The 22,977-nt window shown below is 60.0% G+C and overlaps 2 protein-coding genes across 4 annotated transcripts; one reads left to right on the top strand and one right to left on the bottom strand.

The window, feature by feature from the left end:
• Window positions 1-12,893: 12,893 nt before the first annotated feature.
• On the bottom strand, window positions 12,894-14,240 carry LOC117640379 (protein takeout-like). Its single transcript, XM_034376852.1, has 6 exons — window positions 14,105-14,240; window positions 13,920-14,015; window positions 13,697-13,844; window positions 13,471-13,607; window positions 13,233-13,382; window positions 12,894-13,156 (listed from the first exon to the last, which is right to left on the bottom strand). Exons 1-6 carry the CDS (start codon window positions 14,169-14,171, stop codon window positions 13,008-13,010), a joined length of 747 nt encoding a protein of 248 aa, XP_034232743.1. The 5' UTR covers window positions 14,172-14,240; the 3' UTR covers window positions 12,894-13,007.
• A 1,092-nt stretch (window positions 14,241-15,332) lies between these two features.
• LOC117640376 lies at window positions 15,333-22,874 on the top strand. 3 transcript variants are annotated; one of them, XM_034376849.1, is made up of 6 exons: window positions 17,085-17,217; window positions 20,685-21,266; window positions 21,788-21,954; window positions 22,028-22,123; window positions 22,195-22,347; window positions 22,425-22,874. In XM_034376849.1, exons 2-6 carry the CDS (start codon window positions 20,846-20,848, stop codon window positions 22,668-22,670), a joined length of 1,083 nt encoding a protein of 360 aa, XP_034232740.1. In that variant the 5' UTR covers window positions 17,085-17,217; window positions 20,685-20,845; the 3' UTR covers window positions 22,671-22,874. The 3 variants fall into 3 exon arrangements, with proteins under 3 accessions (XP_034232742.1, XP_034232740.1, XP_034232741.1); XM_034376850.1 differs by having other exon boundaries at window positions 17,104-17,351; XM_034376851.1 differs by lacking the exons at window positions 17,085-17,217; window positions 20,685-21,266 and adding an exon at window positions 15,333-15,704.
• Window positions 22,875-22,977: the final 103 nt, after the last annotated feature.

Raw genomic sequence — 22,977 nt, 5'->3', positions numbered from 1 at the left:
GATAGACGCGCGACCAGCCCTTCCGATATCGGGGGGAAAAATAGCAGACGGACGGAGGCAAAGCCAGGCCAAGCCATTCCAGGGAAAGCCTGACCCCTTGCTCCGAGTCGCCACATGGTGCGGCAGTGCGGCACGGAGTAAACTTGGTTACAGTGTGGGTGCACTGCCGTGGACACTTGCGCAAAGTGCTGAGAACCGAATCGACAAGGCAACTACTCCCGCAAAAGTCGTTCCTTGAACCAGAATAATTTACGTGCAACAAGTGAATTTACGTACTTGAAAATTTCTTGGTTCAAGAGAGGTCCTTTTCGGGTGTGCTCGCAACACAGTAAATTCTGCGGCAGCAAACTCTCTTTGACTGATGACTTACTCGCGCGTTTGCAATGTGGTTGCGGCGGCCACGACAAAAACAAAACGATATGTAAATTCGTGTAAAGCGGCGCGGCGCCGTCTCTTCAGTCACCCCCTCTCCGACCCGCATTCGCGCGCAAAATCTGGAATTCCTGCCAGAAACAGCCGCGTCTGCATAAAACGTGGGTCGTTACACGAGTGCGGCCGCGAGTGAGCAGCAGGCTGAACAGTTCTGTCTCTCTCGCACCCCCAGGCCGGCCCCAGGCCGCGCACACGAGCGAGAGAGACACAAATCACTGTTGTTCGGCATCGGCCTGGCGGCCGCGTAGGGGCTCGCCGACCGAGCAAGCGACGGCATCGGGCATCGCACCCTTGCATGTTGCCAGCCAAGTCGCTGTTTTTTGTTTTGCCGGCCGCTTGGGGCTGGCGGGCTGGCTGGCTGGCGGGCTGGCTCGCCTCGGTGGCGGCGGTGGCGAAGTGGTTGTAGTGGCGGTGTGTCTTAACAGTGGCGGGGCGCGCCTTGTTTTCAGTGATAGCACACTGGCGCGAGGTGCGGCCAGGGTCCTGCAGGACGGCCTGCCTAGCCTGCCGTGCTGCCCGGGCCTCACTCGCCGAGCGGCGTCCAGGACTACAAGATGCTGCCGCCGCCGCCGTGCCGCGAGGCCCGCGTCGTGGATAACCACCCCGCGCCGCAGCCCGCCGACCGCGCCCTGGACTTCAAGACGCTGCCGCCACCGTGCCGCGAGGCCCTCGCCGTGGACTTGAACCTTGTCGTCGACCCCGCGCGAAGATCAAGTAGTGCTTCTGGAAGGACGCCGCCGCACGTCGAAGACCGCCACCAGTTTGGTAGTTACTGTGCCTACGTGTGTGTGTGAGTGTGTGATCGTAATAGCGCCGCGACCTGAGGGCCCGAAGGCTCCCCGCTCGTTTGTCACCGCGGACATGCCAGGAGGGCGCTAACCCCGACGCGCCGCGCCGCGCCGTCGCTCTGTCTCTCTCGCGCGGCTGCGGCGCGGCCCGCGAGTGCGAGAGAGGCAGGGCGACGGAAAGCCCTCCCCGCGCGACGAGCTCTCTTCTCTTGACACCGCAGTGATTCATTTGGGAACCGGGCGTCCGTAGATCCCCTAGAAATGCGTCGTCGCCGTCGTCGCGTCGACGGCGGCAGTTCCAGTGTGGGTGCCCCGGGTGCCCCGGGCCGCGGCCCCGCCCTGCTTCAGCCTTTCCAGTGTGGGCGTCATCGATTCCTTGCATGGCGCGCCATGGGGCCTCGCGCTCCAGCGCCGCTCCGGCGGGGCGCCATCATCGCCGCGGTCGAGGGACAAACTCATCAGTTCGGTGGCAGATTGTGTTATTTCGGTGGGATGGAAAACAGCCCCGGGCTCATTCTCGCGTCCTCGCCGTCCTCGCCCCGCCGGCCCGTCTCCGCCCCGCCAGCCTCCCTTTCAATTTTCGCTCGAGTGTCTCGTCGCGCTCCGGGGCTGTACTCTCGCAGCACCCGATGGCTGCCGACGGCGTGGAGCGGCGTGGAGCGCTGTGTACCGCGTTTGGTTTTATTCATGGCCGGTGGCATGGACTCGGGCATACTCGATTTTGCGGTGCGGGGCACTAATGGCCAGCACCAGGGTTCGAACACCGACGGCACCTATTTTCGTTCCGTTTCAACTTATTTCTACTATTGTTCCATTTTCTTTTAATTTATTTACGTTCTGTTTCAACTTACAAATTTTTGTAGCGTTAGAATTTCAATCACTTTCGTTGTGATTTAACTTAAATTATTTTTGTTTTGATTTAACTTAAATTATGGTTTTTTCCAAACAACTTTAAACTAATTGTTGTTCCGTTCCGTTTCCTCCGTGTGTTTTCCTCGGGCTGGTTTCTTTTTGCACACGCGCACGCAAAAAGCGCCAGAGCAGAGACCCCTCCAGAAAAGGGCTGGCGCGCGGTCGCGGCCGCGCCTATCCCTCATTCTAAATCGAATCCAGATCCAGCGCTGAGTCGGCCCGGCCGAGTCCGAAGATGGCGTCGCGACGCCGCGAAGGGGAGCAGGGGAGCGAGAGGGGAGGGGAAGGGGCGGGCCGAGCGGGCCGCCGGGAGGGGGAATGGTCGAGCACCGCCGCCATCCAGTCCGCGGCGTCCGCGGCGTCCGCGGTGGGGTCTGGGAGCTCTCTGGGGTCCGCGGAGGGGAAATCATTTAGAAAGAACCGGAGGGGAGTCACGGACATGTCCATTCATGGAGCGGTCCTGGCCGTTGGCGGTCCGGTTCACGTCTATTTCACACGACAGTTTGACCAACGCATGTCTCTTCGGCTTTCCATTTTTTCAAAATTAAAATTTGATTCAATCAACCACATTAATTGCAAAAAAATTCATCACAAAACATATTTTAAATTTTGGGGTTTTGAAAAAAATTTCTCGAATTTTTTCTCTTGGATTTTATGGAATTTGATAGTTTGCGAGAGTGTACACTCGACTTGCCGCCCTTCTCCAGCGAGCGGCGCCCGCCCGCCTCCAGCCGCCTCCAGCGAGACTCAACTTCTCCAGCGGCGTGTTTGCCTGCCGCCGCGTGCAGTGTGGGCGTTCTCGCAATTGGTGGCGCGCGAAGTTAACAACTCTGCAAATGTTTGGCGACCGCGGGGTGGGGTGGGGCGGGCGAGGGAAAGTGTTCCCCTTCAGCCGCCGCGAGGCGGACCGCCGCAAATCCGAAATGCACACATTTTTAGACAAAGTCGATAATAACGAAAAGCTGGTCGTTTATGCATGTAAGACCACCGGGGTTAAAAAGATCATCATTTCGGGGCTGTTCATTAGACCTACCTCACAGTTGACCTACCAATATATTTATTAATAAAAATATTAATATAAATATTTGAATAAAAATATGGGACTATAAATAATAGTGTTATAAATATTAACAAAAAAAGGTTGACCTACCCCACAGTTGACCTACCCTATATTTTTATTATAAATTTTTTTGAAGTATCGTCTACTGTCACTGGGACACTGTCGCGCTTCACCTGCCGCGACGTCATCGCGCTTCCCCTGCCGCGACACTGTCGCGCTTCCCCTGCCGCGACACCGTCGCGCTTCCCCTGCCGCGACACTGTCGCGCTTCCCCTGCCGCGACACCGTCGCGCTTCCCCTGCCGCGAGGCCGTCGCGCTTCCCCTGCCGCGACACTGTCGCGCTTCCCCTGCCGCGAGGCCGTCGCGCTTCCCCTGCCGCGAGGCCGTCGCGCTTCCCCTGCCGCGACACTGTCGCGCTTCCCCTGCCGCGACACTGTCGCGCTTCCCCTGCCGCGACACTGTCGCGCTTCCCCTGCCGCGACACTGTCGCGCTTCCCCTGCCGCGACGCTGTCGCGCTTCCCCTGCCGCGAGGCCGTCGCGCTTCCCCTGCCGCGAGGCCGTCGCGCTTCCCCTGCCGCGACACTGTCGCGCTTCCCCTGCCGCGACACTGTCGCGCTTCCCCTGCCGCGACACTGTCGCGCTTCTCCTGCCGCGAGGCCGTCGCGCTTCCCCTGCCGCGACACTGTCGCGCTTCACCTGCTGCGAGGCCGTCGCGCTTCCCCTGCCGCGAGGCCGTCGCGCTTCCCCTGCCGCGAGGCCGTCGCGCTTCCCCTGCCGCGACACTGTCGCGCTTCCCCTGCCGCGAGGCCGTCGCGCTTCCCCTGCCGCGACGCTGTCGCGCTTCCCCTGCCGCGAGGCCGTCGCGCTTCCCCTGCCGCGAGGCCGTCGCGCTTCCCCTGCCGCGACACTGTCGCGCTTCCCCTGCCGCGAGGCCGTCGCGCTTCCCCTGCCGCGACGCTGTCGCGCTTCCCCTGCCGCGAGGCCGTCGCGCTTCCCCTGCCGCGAGGCCGTCGCGCTTCCCCTGCCGCGACACTGTCGCGCTTCCCCTGCCGCGACACTGTCGCGCTTCCCCTGCCGCGAGGCCGTCGCGCTTCCCCTGCCGCGACACTGTCGCGCTTCCCCTGCCGCGAGGCCGTCGCGCTTCGTCGGTCAAGTCAAAAATATAGGGTAGGTCAACTGTGGGGTGGGTCAACTTTTTTTGGTAATATTTATATTACTCCTATTTATATTCCCATATTTATATTCTAATATTTATATTTATATTTTTATTAATTAATATATAGGTAGGTCAACTTTGAGGTGGGTCAAGCTACATAGACTCCATCATTTTTGCTAATTCTCGTCTTGCTTTGCCACGAACATCTTAACGCGTACGAATTTATTTCCAAGAAAAGCCACCCGTTTTCCTCGGTGCGGAAACCCCGGCCAGGACTCAGCCCGCTGCCCGCCCGGCTCCAACTCGGGCTGCAAGACACTGTCTGTGTGTGGGGATTAAACTTGACACACACAATTGGTTCCTTTCATCGAATGAATGAGCACAGCTTGGCCCGGCATGGCAGGCATTCCTTGCGGACGAGGGATGGGGCCGAGCTGTCTGGCGCGGCCAGATCGGAGGGGGGGGGGGAGGCGCTCCCCGACGCAGGGAGGCCCCACCGCAGTCAGAGAAATGAGAGTGAAAAGAAGTAAATGTCGCGCTAATCCACCGAGGGCGAGTACTGTCACGACCTTAGCCCCAGCGGCACATGTGTGTATGTGTGTGTGTGAGTGTGCGCGCCTCGCCGTGTGTGACAGGTGCTGCATCACGTCTGCAGCAGCGTCAGCAGGTGTCAGAGAGTCCGTCATGTATCGGGACGCAAGACGCGCTGCGCTTTTATTGGGAGCAAATACACACAACGCTGCTGCTTCTTCTTCTTCTTCTTCATTTTTTTTCTAGTGTTGTCGTCTTGCTGTCACGGGGGGCGCGGCGTAAAAACGGTAGAGAAAATTACGTGTGGGAAACCTCTAGCCCTGCTTCTTGTGCCACTCTCCCCCACAAAAAAATGTACGTAACCTCACTGAGACTCTGTGGAATTCGCCTCTCTTTTACTACAAACGTTTTGCGGGCTCCGCGATGGACCTTCCTCAAACCTGACGGCGTGCGCGGCGTGTTGGCAGCACTGGGCGGCGGCTGCCGAACTCAAATTACACGCCACGGATTATCGCAACAAGTCGCATTATTCGCAGTCAATCGCGGGGCATTATTGGCAGGACGGTAGACAAATGCTCCGGGGTGGTCCGTCTCGAGTCCGGGGAGGCAAAGGCAGGCAGGGCAGGGTCTCGCTTGGCTGGACGGGTGCAGCAGGCTTTCGCTCTGTCTCTCTCGCACCCGTGCGGGGCGCTCCGTGAGTGGGAGAGAGACGGAGCGGAATCAGCCTGTAGGGGTGAGCCTTGTGGTGCGCCGCCCGCCTCAACGTCATTACTTTGTTATCGCAGTGTGGCCGCCGCTCGTCGGATCTTTAACGCTCGAATTGCGATTCAAAGTAAGGAATAAAAAAAAAAAACTATCTAGGGAGGCTTTCTCTCGAATCAATGATTGCACCAACGCAGTAAAAAACTGAAACTAGAATGATGCCGTCATCTAAGTGACTTGCGAACCACAACGGGTTGGTTAGATCGATCCAGGCTACTCAAAAAATATTTAAAAAAAGAGGGCAAAGAAAAAGAGCAAAAGTCCATTGAATCGGCGCGCCCCTTACTCGTACAATGCGGCTCATGGACTGGGTCTTGAATGAGCCGATGACGGGCAGAAGGCACCTTGGCTCGCCTCTGGGCCTTTAGGCGGTCTTTAGGCCCTCCCAAGACTCCGTCGACGGGGTCCCAAGGGGCGGGCGGGTGATTCATCCGATTCGGCCTCCAACAGCCTTCCAGTGCCGTGCAGAAAAATGACGAAAATGACGCAACAATCCGACAATGCAGTAATCTCGATCCAGACGGGCCTCGTCCCACGATCGGGAAATGTCTCCGTGCGACAAGGTGCAACGCAACAAGGTGTCGCGAAGGTGATGCGTGGGAAGGATTTCATTTCTCATCTCATCGATGATTGTCACCCCCGGCTTTTCGAATTAATCCGTGAAACGGTTGGCCCCCAGAACGCACCGCCTTGGAATGTCTCACCGCCCCGTCTATCGAGGTCTATCGACGCCAGGGTCGATTCTCGCTGCCTTCTGCTCGAAACGAAACGTAGGGTGGCGAGCCTGGCAGGTCGCGGCGGGAAACGCTGCGGCGCGCTGCGGCGTGGAGATAGGGCCCGGCATCTCCATGACAACGCGGAGGTTACATCCACTTTGCACTGCGTTGCACAGACCGACGAATTAAAAAGGACAAAAAGTCTGTCTGTCTGTCTGCCTGTCTGCCTGCCTGTCCGTCTGTCCGGCGGCCCGTGCGTCGGCCCGCTAGACGCGCGGCACGCAAATCTACCCCATATCGCATGGCGGCACGGCATATAACCCCATTGTGCGTTAAGGCGCTTTGGCGGTGCGGAGCGTAGCGGCCACGCCACTCTGCGTTGGGCCCGTGTCTGCCCGCCTCGGCCACGGCCACGCCTATGCAAATTCGTTATCGACAGTGGCACGCGAAGCGCACGCGAAGCGCGTGCCGACGTCCCGCGACGCCCAACGCACAGTGGGCCAGAAGACCGGTGGGGGTGGCCAAAACTCTAGACGCGTTTTGAGCTCCGGAGTCGCTACATGGGACTAGGACCGAACGTGTGACCCCACCAATGGATTGCTCTTCGAACGACGAATCCATTGGTGGGGTCACACGATCGGTTGGAGTCCGTTTAACAAAAAATCTTTTCTAGAACTGGGATTTAGACCCGCGTCACTCTCAAAATAAAAAACAAAAATTTTAATTTTTTTCATAACGTAAAAAAATATGGTGGAGCTAGGATTTGAACCCGCGTCGTCTGCTGTAGCCGCGACCGCGGAATACATCAAACCGAGACGAAGCGCCGGCGGATCACGCCCGCCTCTCTCTCACCGCTCCCTCCCGAAAGGCCGAATCTCAATTTGAATGCGAGGCAGGTTTGTCAATTTCCTTGCGACGAGTCGCCGAGTCGCCGGGCGGCCCGTTTTACCATTGCAAATGGCGGGCGAATCCGTTTGCAGTGTTTTTGTCCAACTCAATCAGCTGTGTCTGTCTGCATGCCTCTGCTTGGGCCGCCCCCTCGCTAATCTTTTTTATTCACTCTCTCTATCTCTCTCTCTTTGAGCGCGCGCGGACTTTTCGTATTTCCGAAAACGTGAAGGCGGTGGGCACAAAAAAAAAAAAAAAAACGATCGCATCTGGCGCTTCTTTTTTCTCGTCCCCGTGGGGATTTCAATATGAAGCCTCGAGGAATTGTTTTTATTTCCAAAACCAAATCGAGCGGAGCAGAAAAAAAATGTCACCTTTGCAAAGTGTGGACGGACGGTGGCGCACGGGGCCGACGGCGGACCGATTTTCCCCACTCCACCGAATCAAAACATTGGCCCAACTCACTTTTCCTCGTTTGCGACAACAGTCAAGAAAAATATCCCTTAAATGTATTTTTCATACTTGCGATTTTTGCGTGCTTCCAGCCCCGTCTCCGGGCGCTTATATCGGACCACTCTTGGGATCGGGTCATGAAGGGACGCTGGACCGCCAGACCGCTGGACGGCAGGGTAAGGCAGGATTGATGTTTTATTCGGAAATTTAGCTGCCCACATCGTGAGTTTGGAATTGTTGTATTATTAATGGAGCTGACCCAAACTTCGAAAAAGTCACGTGAGGAAAAATCAAGGTAGTGCTGAGGACAGATAGTGAGCAGCGAACAGTGGGATCATGGACCTTTAGAAGCCCTCTGCTTTTCTTTTCCCCGGATACAAATTAGAGAGGCATAAGTGGGGCGATAGCCGAGCTGACTGACAGACAGAAGGACAGACGGACAGACAGAGACAGCAATACCTGTGGGTGACCGTGAGTTTGGCCAGGGCGGGGCGGGGCGGGGCGGTGCGCGCGGCGGGCCGGGGCACTCCGTGGTCTGCCGAACGCTGCCACTTGAATTATCACAATATTTGTTGAAATAACAGGGTCCGGCCCCACCCCCACCCCGCCCGCCCCGCCCCGCCCCGCACGGCTAGCCGGGCTGGACACACCCTCCGGCCTCCAGGACCGTAGGACCGTCCCGGACCGTCCAGGGCCCAGGGGCCGGCTCGCCGCCCCGCCACCTCACCATTGTCAGAGCTGTCCTCTCGTCCTGACCGGAAGCAGGGACTCGCTGCGCCTGTCTGTCTGTCTGTCTGTCTGTCTGTCTGTCTGTCTGTCTGCTGTCTGTCTGTCTGTCTGTCTGTCTGTCTGTCTGTCTGCCTGTCTGTCTGTCTGTCTGTCTGTCTGTCTGTCTGTCTGCTGTCTGTCTGTCTGTCTGTCTGTCTGTCTGTCTGTCTGTCTGTCTGTCTGTCTGTCTGTCTGTCTGTCTGTCTGTCTGTCTGTCTGTCTGTCTGTCTGTCTGTCTGTCTGTCTGTCTGTCTGTCTGTCTGTCTGTCTGTCTGCCCGTCCGTCCGTCCGTCCTGCCTAGCGTTCGACTTCTCGATGTATAAATACGTCAACGGGATGGCCGAGCCGATCCACGCGGTGACGTCTTCGCCTCGGCAAAGGGCGCTGGCGCGCTGGCGTCGGATTGGTATTGGGATTCGGGCTGTTGTTGGCGCCGTCGTCCCTGCCTCCCTTTGAAGCCTGGGACGGCTGCGACAAGGTGAGAACGGGGCCATCCTGGCTTTCGGATTCACATTCGCGGCGGAAGTGTGTGCACTGTCCAGCCAGCCAGCCGTGCACAATCGCCGATTTACAGTGTCACCTGCCGCAAAACGTCTTCACCTCGTCTGTCGCCTTGAATGGACCTCGCTCTGTGGGCGAGGCAGCCGAAGGCAGCGAGACGCGTGTGGTTTGTAAATAGAGCCTTTAGCCGTGAATGGGTGGGACGGTGACCGCATGCCCCGCACACTGTGCAGCAATGCGCGGCAATGCGGCAGGGTGGCCGTCTGGTGCGCAAACAACGATTTCGTGGACAAGAGGGACGTCTTGCTCAAGTCACTCCACCGCTCCAGCCCGCCCCAGCCACTCGCGGCCTATTGGGCACTAAGGTCCGGTCGCGCGTCTTTTATGTGACGGCCGACACCGCTAAATCGGCATTGAAAGCAACATCAATATCCGGTGTTCGCGAATCGGAAGATTGAAAATCAATACATGTTGTTGGCTCAGGCGACCATTCACAGGGCAAAGTGGACACCCTCCCTTAAAATTAAATTAAAAATCGCTTCCCACTGGTTCAACTTTGGTATTTCGCCCAAAAAGAGTACGGACTCTCTTCGTGCGTTGCGTGCCAACATTGAACCTTCTTCTTGAACACCTCTCGGTGCAAGTGGGCCCTTCCCTGCGTGTGTTCGGAGTGCCGCAGCAGCGCCGCTGTGGCAACGGCTGTGAATGAATGAGTCACTTGGGATCGTGACGAGAGCCAACAGAACGGTGGCCGACGGCAGGACAGGATGATTTCGAAGAGTCTCTCTCTCTCTCTCTCTCTCTCTCTCTCTCTCTCTCTCTCTCTCTCTCTCTCTCTCGGAAGGCCCCGTGAGTGGGACAAAGACGGAGCGGCGAATCGACTCCTCGGAATGAGTGCACCGCTGCTTCGCCTGCTTCGCCTGCTTGTCCATGCGCGGCGCTCTGTTTGCACAGGCGCACGCACGACACACATTCAATCACGCGCGCCAAGGGCCCACACCGAAAAAAAAAAACAAGTATTAGTGCATTTTGCAAATAGTTAAGACATTTAACTCGAGAGCTCCCTGGCTGGCGGTAAAAAGTAAAACGATTTTACGTAGCGGTCTTTGTGGATTTTTGGTCTTCTCATTGAAGGTTGATTTTCATTGAGAAAAATTAAGACGACACAGTTTGTGCGTCACCACCAAGGCCCTTTATTCCACATCCATCTCTCTCTCTCTCTCTCTCTCTCTCTCTCTCTCTCTCTCTCTCTCTCTCTCTCTCTCTCTCTCTCTCTCTCTCTCTCTCGCTCAGGGCTGACCCAGTGCCGCAGGAAATCCCAAAACAGCAGCAGAAGACGAGGACGACCGCTGCCCGCCTCCTTGCCTTTCATCGGCGTGGTGACGGTGCCTCTCCCTCCGCCCCGCGCCTCCCCCCGGCCGTCGTCCTGGCCGTCGTCCTGGACGTCGTCATCCTGAGTAAACATTCCGGTCAGGCTGAATGGGCCGGTATTGGTCTGATCCCGAACAGTGCGCTTCGGCGCTCCGTCTCTCTCGCGCCCCCGCGGCCTGCCGGGACGCCCCGCGAGTGGCATTCCTATATAATTGCCAGCGTTTCGAGTGGCAGCATGGCGGTGTGCGTGGGTGGGAGGCTCAAGTGGCCGGCCTGCCGGGGCGCGGCATTTGGCGTTCGACGTCGACGTATCATCACCCCCTCGCCCTCGGCCAGCCCCAATTCCAGCTCGAGGGCCTCCAGGGCCTCGACCGCCTCGGCCGCAGCAGAGGCCAGCCCCAGGCTGTCTGTCAGGGGGTTGACGAGGCCACTTCTCGATCGAGGAGGAGCGAGCCGAGGGGAGGCTCCCCTGGCGGCCCTGGCGGCAAGATGGTGGACAAGGACTGGGAGGAGGAGGAGAGGAAGAAGAGGAAGGCGAGGTGACGTCGGGAAAACCGCGCGAGCAGAACGGACTTGTTCGTCCATTCGAACGGTAAAATTGTTACGGTCGCTTCACTCTGGCCTTTGGTGGTTCGTGTCTGACTCAGCCGCCAGTCGGACGGGCCGACGGCGGTCGGTCCTTGCAGGGCTGCCGCGGAGGCGCCCTGCCCAGCCCAGGCCGTGCAAGGACCACGCTGCGCCCTGCGCCCCGCAGACAGCGTGGAGACGCCGCCTGACTGGCTGGTCATCATCGGCCGCTGCCATGTTTGCATTGAAAACAGGATTTGCTATTTCCAGCGCTGTTTGCCCAGCGAGCCGCTCGGCCCGGCCGACCGCCCCATTGGGCAGGCATTGGACGGGCTGCAGTGTGACGCCTGCCGGGCCAATCACGGCACTGCATCCCCCCCCCCCTTCCCCTTCTCGTCCGTAAGTAGGTCCGTCTGGCGAGTGGAGTGGCCCTCGCGCGACGATTCACTCCGAAATCGGAATGATAGAAAGAAGGATCTCGCCCCGAATAATAAGCCGAGAAACGCGGACAAAACGCGCTTTTCACAGTGAGGGCGACAGCAGGTGCGTTCACCGCGTCCGCCACAAGGACCTCGACGACGACGACGTCGCAGGACGAATTACTCGTCATTGTCGAGCTCCTGGCGGATGATGTCCCGAATCCACAACAGTCACTCACACAGTCACGCGCATTCACACACGCACACGCGCACTCACACAGACGCCGTCATCGCAATGATAACACGGCGATAATAGTAGGTCTCCACCCCCGAGACCCCGCGGCACAAAGCGCGCTGGCGGCGGCCTCGCCCGGCCCCCGGCCGCCCCCGGCCCCGACAAGAAAGGCGTGAGAGCGAGAGAGGCTCCTTTTATGCCATATTTCTCCCGGCCGGGCCGCTCGTCACTTTTCGCGACGCCCGACGCAACGTCAACACGCGGCGCTGCGGCGACGCGGCGGCGGGTGGAGGACTCCGAGGAGCACCACGAAGGAGCGGCCTGGACTCGGCCAACTTCACCACTGCACTGCTCCCGTAGCAAAGGCATGCCAGGCCCAAAGACCGCCACCCCGTGGAGGGAGAACGGTGTAACGGCTTCGAAAGGGCGCAGTGACCGCAGAAAGTCAACACTAATAGCAATTTTGAACTTTTTTGGGGATTTTTTTTTTCGTTTAACCGTCTTAGGTAATACACTCTCAACGCCCACACCGCTCGCTTGCTCACCACTCAGCGCACTGTAAGTCCGAGCACCACACCCCTGGCGCCTCTGCGCCGAGCTGGCGATACCCCGCGCCGGTAGCGACTCCAGGCCAGCGTCGATACACCGCCCAGCGCGGGGGGTATAGCCGCGTGCCGAGGGCTGTCTTAACTCGATTCAGATTGAACTACGACGGTTCAATGTGAAAGTCGGGCAGAGATTCTCCTCTATTGGCGGCGTGTCCTGCGGTGAGGCAAGGTCGCCGTTGACGACGTCGTCGCCGACGTCCACGACAGTTGCAGTTGGCGGCCGTCCGTCTCCCGTCTGGCCGGCACCCCGACGACGACGCGACGACGCGGCGGGGCCCGGGCCCAGGTCGCGTGCAGCGCATAAATTCCCGGTCCCCTGAAGCTCCCCGCCTTTGAGGCTCGCCGGCGGGATCAACCGCTTCCTGGAGAGCAGGGCGCAGAGCGTGCAGAGCCCCGCGCGGCCTGCGGTGGCTTCGGGGGCTTGCGGCGGCTGACGGCCACCTTTGGGGTGCGCCGCCGCCGACTTCCGCCCTCATCCGTGCCGCAGCCTCGACGGCCACCTTCGCCACCCGGGGAGGAAGCCTTGGGACCGCGCTGGAAGACGCCCAGAAGCCGCAGACCGCGGACAGACGGCGTCGGAGCGCGCCTGCGGGACCGAGGGTAGGCCACCCATCGGCCACGCGAGCGCGCCACCGCTGGCCGCAGGCGTTCCGCGTGACGTCAGATGGGTTGCCTACCCGCCGGGCGCTTAGCAGTGGTGGCTCACAAAGGAACAACGCGCGAATAAGTTTTCGAGTCTTTTGTTTATTCTTTTCAATTATCTAAGGCACGCGTTAAATTACAGTTTGGGTGGTTCGTGAGACACTGAAGAGTGAAGAAAGTTCTGTACGCCTAGGAACTAGGCGTAGAGCTTGTCGTAGGGCACTCTGGAGTAGATGCGGCTGGTGATCTCTTTGAACGCAGCGCCGAAGGCGTCCTGGATTGCGGGCTTCAGTTCGTTCAAGATGTCCATCCAGTTTTCGTTCAAGAACACGTTCATGTTGTTACCTGCGAGTCAGAATAATAATGTTGAATGAGAAGGTAGCGAGATGCCAAGCAAGCCACCGACGGTGCAGCCACTTACTGAGGTCCTGGTTGCCGTTGAACAGGTTGTCCAGCCTGATTCGCAGGCGCGTCGTGTTGAACGTGAACATGAAGTCCGTGATGTTGCCGTGCGTGACGCCGTCCTTCTTGACCGGCACCCCGAGGATGTCAACCAGGGCCGTCGCGTTCTCTGCAAGAAAGAACAAAAGTGCAGCATCTCCCTTCACGAAAAAGGTGTAGGTGTTGTCTGGAACGTTGCAATTATTGCGGCGTCGTACCCAGATGCAGCTCGCAGGGGCCCTCTCCCTTGATGGGCAGCACCAGCACCTTGCCGTCGATCTTGTACTGGCCCTTCAGGGTGATGCCCTGGGGGATGTGCGCGAACGCGTGGTAGTGGATCTTGTCCAAATCGCCACTACAGCACAACAAGCAGGTCGCGTTACCACAAAGCAAAAGCTTCACTGATCAAAATGGTTCTGGTGATTGCCAGCGACGCAAACTTACACGACGCTGTCCAGCTCGGTGCTCTTGAGGCCGTAGATGTCCAGGTCGGTGAAGTGGAGGTCGATGGACACGGGCCCCGTGCCCTGCGCGATGTCCACGCGGGTCAGCCGCAGGGGGTCAATGGGAAACACGCCCAGCTCCTTCGCGCCTGCAAAAAAAAATACATAGCGCAAATGAACACAAAAAAATGCGGCTGAAATAAAAGATTAAAAACAAGTCTCACCCTTGTCACTGAGCTCGCGAATCGCCACATGGATAGCCTCACGCAGACACGCGTTGAAGAGCGGGTCCTTCCTGTCACACTTTTTCCATGTGCTTGCTGAGGGGGAAAGGAAAACAGTAGTTCGTCAGCAAAGTTGTTGTGTTTTTTTTTCGGTGAATCCATTCAAATTTGGTGCGAGTACTCACGCAGGTTCTTGGGCGCGGCGGCCACGGCGGCGACCACGGCGAGGACGAGCAGGACCAGGGCACGCATCGTGGGACTGTGTCGGCTTGGCGAGCTCGGGCGCACTGACCCACGGAGGAGCGCGCCGGAGTTTATAAAGCACCCCTTCTTGCCCCCCTCCAGGACCACCGGCTCGTCCTCTGATTGTTGGAGCTCTTGTTGTTTTTATTTTCTTCATGTGTAGACAGTTACCGTAATTTTTCACTCAACATGTAGTTAAAAAAAAACAATAAAAAAATTGCAAAGAAAGCAATTTACAAGTAATTCTGTAAAGACAAGTGCTTCTGCAACACTTTCCACTACAAGGTACCTACTTTGATACAATTACGTCTATTTTCAACTACTGACTGCGATCGAGAGACAAAGCTAGCCGATTCAAAATCATCTGCTAAAAACTTTCCGTTTGCACTTGCAGACGACGCATCGCAGCCGATGCCCAAGCCCAAGGGCGTTCGGTCCGGGGTGAAGATCCCACGAACCTCCTGCAGGCGACCCGGAAGAATTTCGCATACATCCTCATCAAGATCTGCTTTAAATGCGCTTGCCGCGTCTTGCTGTGTGTGGCAAGGGCCTCGTGCGTGCACACACCTACAACGCGCACACGCACACACACCCACAACGCACACACTCGCACGCCGGAAAAGGAATCGCAGAATCGGTTTTCTTTTTGTTTGGGTCGCGATCCAGGCGAGTGCAGTTCCAGTCGTCCTGCCGGTTCGCACCTCGCGTCCGTTTAAATGTTCTCTTTTCTTCCTCTTCTTCTTTTTGGCAAAACTTTAGGATTTGCATCGGCTGGAAACGAGTTGTCCGGACGAGTCGGCCTGCGCGCCCCGCCGCGGCCAGCGTGCCGGCTCGGCGTCCCAAAGCAGAAAATCCGAGAGGCACTGACCGAGACCTGGTGTAAGTCTCGGCAAAAACATGCCCAGCGCGTTTGAATGCGATTTAAAAATAAATAAAACTGAGATTCAAAAACGGAAGGTGGGATGCTCGAACGTGGACGGGTACACCACCATTCGGCAGTCGATTTAAATCCAAGATGAGTGTGGGTGAGATCGGCAGGACACGATGAAGTGCCACACTGCGGTAGGTCCTGCAGGTCCTGCAGCAAGGATCTGCCCCGCCGCCGAGCCCTTACGCCGACCTGCGTGGGGGTGCTTGGTGCTTGCCTAGCAGTTGTGCACGCCTGCTGCCTTCAGTCGATCTCTAGAGCCCGCTGCCGCCGCGAGGGCTGGCTTGGCCGCGCGCACCCAGGCCGCCAGGAAAAAAACAAATCACACGCCGGTATTCGAACCCACGACCGCACAGCGCGCGCCTGCGGCACCCTGGTTGCCGCCATGGAGGCAGATCGCTTGGCTCGAGGACTCGACGGAGAAGATCGGCATCAGGACGGCGGCCTCGGACACCAGTGGGACTCTGGCGCTGGGGGCGTCGGCGGCGTCCTGGACGTCTTCGACGGCCTCCCGATCGCGCCGACGCTGCCGCTGCAGCCGCCCGCCAACTTGCTGCCTCTGCCCGTGCAGACCGGCTTCATGGACCTGGACACCTACCTGCAGTTTTACGGAGGTAAGCAGACCGCGAAAACACAACCGCCGGAACCGGGAGTCGAACCCAGACATACACGTCGGACATGCGAATCCAGAGCCTTGCTGGCGTGCTCGGCCAAGTGGTTCAATCCGACGGCCAGGCGTGCAGCGTGCCCAGAAATAGCGCCACTCAGTTTGTTTGGCGGGCCTGCTCACTGACCACGCGTCACTCAGTGGCACCTTGCTGGTTTCTGCGTCCGTCCGTCCGCCGCCTGTCCGTCCGTCTGTCTGCCAGTCCCTCCGCCGCGCCAGCCGCCTTTGGTGCAGAGCGCCTGCGAGGAAGGCGGTAGGCAACCCTTCCTACGGACAGCGCGAGGGGGACGGAGGCAACCCGTCCTACCGGGGTGTGCGAGGGGAAGGCAGCCTGCCGGCGCCGTCCTGGACACGCCGCCGGTTCCCCTTCCACCGGCAGAGACATCAAGCAGTCACGAAAATTGAATCCACAACTTCTTCGAAGAGGGGAGGCGGGGAACGACCGCGACGACCACCATCACAAACCTGCAAACCACTGAGAAAGCCATTTCTGCGGAGGTCATCGTACAACACAGCTTCTATCGAAACTCCTTTTTTTGCGGTCGCGCCGTCGAGGAGGAGATCGCATGTCACGAGGTGCGCGGTGCTAATGCTGTTAGGACGTCGTCGACAACGCGCCGCCGCGCCGCCAAGACGACGTGACGCGTCGCCAGGACGCCGCCCTGCCCGCCGTCACGGAAGCCTGCGCAGCTCCCCGCCGCCGCCAAGCAGCACTGCGGCACCTCGACTTGCTCGAATTCGTTCCCCGTTGGCGGCGGCGACGCCGGCGACGTGACCCTGATTCCCCGCTGCGTCATTATCATCGTCGTCATGGAGGAGATCAAGGATGAGCCGCTCCAGGAGGGGAGGCGGCAGCGCGGAGCGGGAGAGAATGGACAAGAGAAAGGACGCCCCCCTCGCCTGCCCGGCCTGCCTCGCCCAAAGGCGCAACGGCCCTAGCGCTGCGCGTACGCCGCCCGCGCGCACCGCGTGCTGCAACTATGCTGTGGCGCCCCCCCCCCCCCCTCCCCTTTCCCCGGCCCCCGTCTGGACCCCCCGCCCCTTCCGCCGCAGTTCAGTGGCTCCCGTCCCCGTCTCCTCTCCGCCGCTCTCCGCCCTCCACCACCATTCAGTCTTCAGCCCGCAAGCCGGGCAGAGCCAGGCGGTGCCGGACTGCCGCGCGGAGTAGAGTACCTCGCCGCCGCGCCCGCTAGAGTGCGCCACGCGCGGCCCCGCGCTCTCCCAGTGTGGTGTCCCAAGTCCAGTGCAGTTCCAGCCAGTTCTCCCCCCGCGGCGCCACGGCAGTGCACGGCGGCGGCCGGCGTCCGCGAGTGCAGCAGCGCCATGGCGCCAAAGCCGCGCCGCTGACGGTGACAGTGTTGTGCTGGAACCAGGGACGGACTTACGGCCGCACAGGCCCCTCAGTTTACAGTGTCCAACAAGGCCCCAGCTTGGATATTACATTGTCTTCTTCCTTCGAGGTCTGTACCACTACTACACCGATCGTCGCGTGTAGGCAGGCCGTCCGACAGTGTCTCGTCCCACGGCGGCGTCTCCCTTGCGAATCGCTCGACGTGCTGCGGTTTTGGCGCGGAGTGTACGGACGCTTTTTGAGGTGAGAGGGGCGTTTGAAAGGCGTTTCGCTTCGCCGGGGCAAAGCAGGTGGCACGGCGGCATGGCGATGTCCGGGCGGAAGCAGGTGCCGCGTCTCGTCTTTCGTGTCCAACGTCTTTCTTCGTTTCGACCGAGAAATGCCGCGGGCGGGGAAGTCCATACCGAGAGAGAGAGAGAGAGAGAGAGAGAGAGAGAGAGAGAGAGAGAGAGAGAGAGAGAGAGAGAGAGAGAGAGAGAGAGAGAGAGAGAGAGAGAGAGAGAGAGAGGCGTACGAAGGTGTATGGCCGTGCATACCATGCGACGCGATGACCCCTTGCGCCCGTCTGCTATGCCCGTCGGCCGTTGTTCCCGTTAATCCCCTTGCAGGCCCTGCAGGCCCTCGCCGAGCCGAGCGTGCGCTGCGGGGCGAAGGGAGGAAGGGCGGCAAGGCATTGCCTCGGTATTGCCGGCACCGCGCGGGGCGTAGCCGGGCGGGGCATTCCTTTTTCATACATACGCCCCTTTCGCTCGGCCAGCAGCCGGAGTCTGGACAGCGCGCTCTGTGAGTGCGAGAGAGACGGAGCGACGAAAACACTGTCCGGCGGCGCGGAGAATGAGGCGACGGAACGCGTCTCCTCCACTGCTCGTTGCGTTTTGTCGTCTCTCCAAACCATTACTCTCTAATCCTCCAAATGGCCCGGCCGGCCGGCGCGGCCGCGGAGCGAGGCTGCGTCGCGGTGATGATGACGGACGAGGGACGCGCGGCCGTCTCAAGGTGTGAATACTTCTCCGTTCGTCGTCGTCATCGTCACGGTCCGTACTTTTACCAACCGTCGCGAAGCCGTCGTCGTTATCTTTAGCGAGAGCGCGCGGCAAAAAGACAGCAGCGTCAAGCACGAGCTGACCTCGCAAAAAAAGGGGAGGAACAAAAGAAAGAGAACTCGGATCGACTTTTTCCAATAATCGTTCGGCGTCTTTCCGAACGCGCGCGACGCGGCGGCGGCGGCGCCCCCACTGCAATCCCACTACTACTGGCGCACTGGCGCCGGGGAAGCCCCACCGGCTTTTGTTTCTGTCCTATATCGGTCCGTTTCCTGCGGCCCGCTGCCCCGGATGTGACTCCCCCTCCACTCGCCTTTCGGCAGTCAAAAACGGCGGCAGTGACTCTTCTGTTTACCCCCCACAAACGCGCCGCGTAACTAGCCTGTGGAATAAAGTCAGCGTAAAGTGGGAATCGCAGTTCTAGGAAGGCGTAGGCTGGGCGTAGGGCCGTTTGTTTGGCTGGGGCGCTGGGGTTGTTGCCCGTTTGACTGCGGCCCGGCCCCGTCTCACGACTGCCCCATTTGACCTCCCGAAAGACAAACTGTCCCATTTGACTTCTTTTTGAGCGACGGCTTCCTCTGGTCTCCGAAAAGGCGCCTGGGAAGAGCAACAGTTCGGCTGCTCTTTTCGTCCGTGACAATGGACACCTGTTGTGCTTCCCGACGGCGTGCTGGCCGTGCTGCCGCACCCCGTCTGGCGCCGGGGCGGCCCTGGCGCCACCGCCTTGTCACAGTCCGACCGGAAGTACAGTCGTGACGGCCGGCAAATTCAAACAGATTTCGCGCTCGCAAGGCGACCTTGGCTCGTCAACAACAAGAACAAGAGCCGCACACATGAGTGGCTGTTGTTGTTGCTGTCTCTCGCGGGTCAGGTGGAGTCACGTCTGCGAAATAAATAGCACAGCGAGTCCTGCTGCTGCCCATCTAGGGGCCCTGGCCGCACCACCGGTTTCAGCGTAAAACAAAAACAAAACGACAACAATACACTTTCTTCTCGTTTTTACTTACTAATTCGAGCGTTAAGCGGTGCAGATTGGACACGGGTACCCTCCCTCATAACAACACCACCACACTGGTGTGCAGTCCCCCGCTGTTGACTCTCCGCGCGCGCGGCCTTTACAGGCATGTGTTTGCACAGTGGGAGCAAACACTCACACACACTCGCTCTCACACATACACACTCTGGCGCACGGGAGCAAACGCTTCGATCCAGTTTACGCTTTGAAGGCCGCGCGGTGCATGGGGCGACTTTGTTTCTGGCAGGGTGTGGCTCTGACTGGCACACGCGCTTTATTTCGGCTTTGGGCGCCTACCAGTGCAGTGCCGGAAGCGGACACCACGCGCGCCGCGCGCCGAGGGACCGCGGCGATGAATTCTAAACAGCCTCGTGGAGCGGTTCGACGATGCACTTCATTTTCCCGTCGCAATAAGGCGGCGCACTGTCGCGTAGGAGCGGCGGCGTCGCCCTGTCTCTCTCGCACGCCTGCGGGCACCAGCGGCCACCTGGAGTGCGAGAGAGACAGCCTGCGTGCCTGATTGGCCGGCGTCCCTCGGCCAATCACGTCGCGGGACGGAAACTGCGCGCGCCGCGCCAAAACCGTAAAAGTGTGCCGGCGCCGCAGCGCAATTGGCATTTGGCACGGCGTTCAATGGGCCCGCGAATTCCTTTGGAAAACTTGGGAGAGAGATGGAGAGACTCATTGCTATGCACGGCGGGCGGCTCGTCTCGCCCCTCTGTCTCTCTCATGGCGCATACCGGCCATACCGGGGGCCCGGCCCGTTCACGCTGCGGCTGCTCTGGAGCACGACGGGACAGGCCGCCTCATTCATTCGACGCTCCGTCTCTCTCACACTCACAGGGGTGCCGCGGAGGGGCGCGAGAGAGACAGAGCGACGAATTAGACTACAGTGCCGCGATCGGGTGAACAGATACGCGCCAGCTAATGTGGCTTCGCTGCTTCGCGCCGCCAGCGCCATCTGGTGGCGATCGGCTGCAACTCGGGTGCCAATTCGCAGACGAGACGTTGGCGATCTAATTTCATTTTAATTTTCCCCCCTCCGGGAAGACTATGATTTCGTATTGCTTTCGCTGCGTGGGATCGCTGAGACGACAGAGACGAGAACTGGAGGGGGGAGGGGCGCCGTTCCATTCGACTGGAGCGTGGCTGGAGCCCCGGCCGGCCGAGCCGAGTCCGGCGTCGGCGCGCTTTATAGAGCGATAGAGCACGCCAAGGGCAAGGGCATAAAATCAAGATCCGGCGGTACACTGCGGACAACATTCCCCGAAGTCTTTACCCCTTTCCAGCAGTGTAGGCCACGCCCCCTCTTTCCTCCTTCCGCCCCGAGCACGTGGCCGCCGTGGCCACCGTGGCCGCCGCTGCCCCTGGCGCATTGCGCCTAAATATAGCAGGTGCATACCCACATCCAGCCCGTGTGTGAAAGTGAAATGGAGAGGGGAACCGATCAGAGCGAGGGAGGCGCGCGGTATTTGTCCTGGTCTTCACCACGCCGTCGGCCTCTGTCTTGCCCCGCAGGCCGCAGGACTTCCCCGTCGTCCGTGGTCCTCGGAGCGCGCGGCGTGATGCCCGGCCCTGGCGTCCGCTGCTTCGAAGTCCCGGGTTCGACGCCGCGCCCCTGAGTCCGCTGTCGCCGCCGTCGCCGCCGTCGCCGCTGTGAGGCGTGGGGCTGCTTCACAATGGAGACGCCCACGCCGAGGGTTGTCGTGCACCGGCGGCAGCAGCCTCCTCCACAACAAGAACAGCCGCGGCAAGCAGCGGCGCCGCGCGCCCTGCCGCGCCCGGTCAGCCTGTACGACAACCTGAAGCAGCCCAACGGCTCCAACGGCTCCAACGGCCACTCCGGCGGCCCCGGCGCCACCGCCAACTACCAGCAGCAGCCCCTGGTGCGCGGCGGCGCTTCCTCCGTCGGCAACCTCAACGCCGTGAACCACGTCAACGTGGCGCTGACGGAGCGCTCGCGCACGCCGTCGCAGGCCAACTGCCTGAGCACCACCGTGCCGCAGAACATGGCCGCCGTGGGCTTCGCGTCGCGGCACGCGCCCACCAGGTCCTCGCTGCGCCACTCCAGGATGATCGTCATGACCAGGGAGGGCAGAGGTACGTGCACGGCCCCCTCCCCTCCTCCCGGACCGTCCCGGACGCCAAGTGTGCCAGTGGGGCGTGGCCCCCATGACCGCCGCGAGGCTCATCTCCCTGCATGCAGTTAAGGCCGCCGTCGTGGACGCGTGGCCGCGTGGACGGGGACCTCATTGCCCCGTCGTAATGGCTTCCGCGTCGCCGCGTGCCAGCGCGCCGAGGCGTGCATGGCAAGGCACCGCGAAGCACCGCGAAGCATGCAGTTGCAAAGGTTTTTCACCCCACTGGCTTGCCGGCAATTCGCAACAATTATTCGCCCGAGAGACGTGGAGACAGAGGGCCCCCTGCTGAGGCGTCGAATTGCTACGATGGGGCGACGTCCCCACTCAACAGGTCGCCCTCTGCCCGAGCGCCGTCTGGGTAGGCAGCCCAATCGACTGCCGGCAGAGCGCCTGCGGGGCGGCAACCCAACGGACACGCTTCCAGACGCGAGCGCCCGACGCTAGGCATCCCAACTGACAGAGACGCCGCATGTGTTGCAGTTCCGCACAAGTACCAGCCTGGAGTCCTGCGACGGCGGCGTCTGGGCACCGCGCTGTCCGCCCTGGTGTGCCTCCTGGGGGCCTTGGTGACGGCCGTGGCGGTGTGGCTGCTGCTGTGGGCGCCCAACCTCCCCGCCAGGGACAACCCCGTGTACAGCGGGCCGCCGGTGAGTAGCGCCGCAGACAACCTGCGCAGTGAGTTTCGTTGGACGCGTTAGCAACACGCCGCCGCTTTTGCAGCTTGTGGCTGCCGGTCTGCTTGGCCTCGTGCTGTTGGGCTGCTGCAGGAAGGACTACCCCGGCCGGCCCTACTCGTGCTGCATGTTCAGCTTCAAGGTAAAAGTGCGAACGGTAAAACCATGAACAACAAGGAGGAGCTTGCGTGTATTCTGACTGTCGTCGCGCAGGTGCTGAGCGTGTCGCTGGCCGCCCTGGCCGCCCTGGCCGCGCTGTGCGCCTCGGCCTTCGCGCTGCTGCACGTCGTGTCGCTGTGGGGGTCCGCGTGCGAGCCCGCCAAGCAGGTCGTCAACGCCACCTGCACCTGCGAGCCCGCGCACAAGGCGAGTGCTTCAGGACGCCGCGGAACTCCGCGTAGAGGCGAGGGCTCTCCGATGTAACTATCTGTTTTTGTCACCAGGACCCGGAGCGATCGTGGGCCATCTGGTGGGGCACGGTACGGCACGTGTACCCCGACCTGAGCTGCCCCGAGGTCGAGTCCCTTCTCAGCGTCATCCTGACGGGGTCCGGGGCCGCCAACCTCCTCGCCGGCGTCCTGGCGGGCTGGTACGTGCTGCTGCATTGGCGCAGCCGCTACACCGACGTGTACGCCAAGGTGCGCACCGCCCCGCCGCCTGTCGTCATCAGCAACGTGAGCAAGGCGTAGTGGGTCAAGGACCTGATTGCACCGTTGAACACTTTGGCGGTGACGGCCGCGCGACCGAAACAGGACAAGCAACGAGCCTAACACGTGATTTGATTTGGTACCTGTGACACGGGTATAACAAATTTGTACTGAGACTGGAAAAGGAATGAAGTGCACCGTAGCATTAAGTTTTTTAAGGTTAAAATATAAAATCGAAAAATGGAACCATCATTTATTTTCCCTTTACCTTGTCACAGCCCCTCTGCCTTCCGACAAAGTCCCAACGACGTTCCAGACCTTGCTCGCGGGACCCTCTATCGACGAACTC

Source organism: Thrips palmi, unplaced genomic scaffold (genome assembly GCF_012932325.1).
Source record: "Thrips palmi isolate BJ-2018 unplaced genomic scaffold, TpBJ-2018v1 HiC_scaffold_12, whole genome shotgun sequence".
Taxonomy (NCBI): Eukaryota; Metazoa; Arthropoda; class Insecta; order Thysanoptera; family Thripidae; genus Thrips; species Thrips palmi.
Note: the sequence above shows the minus strand (reverse complement) of the source record. Positions and strands in the feature narration are given on the sequence as shown.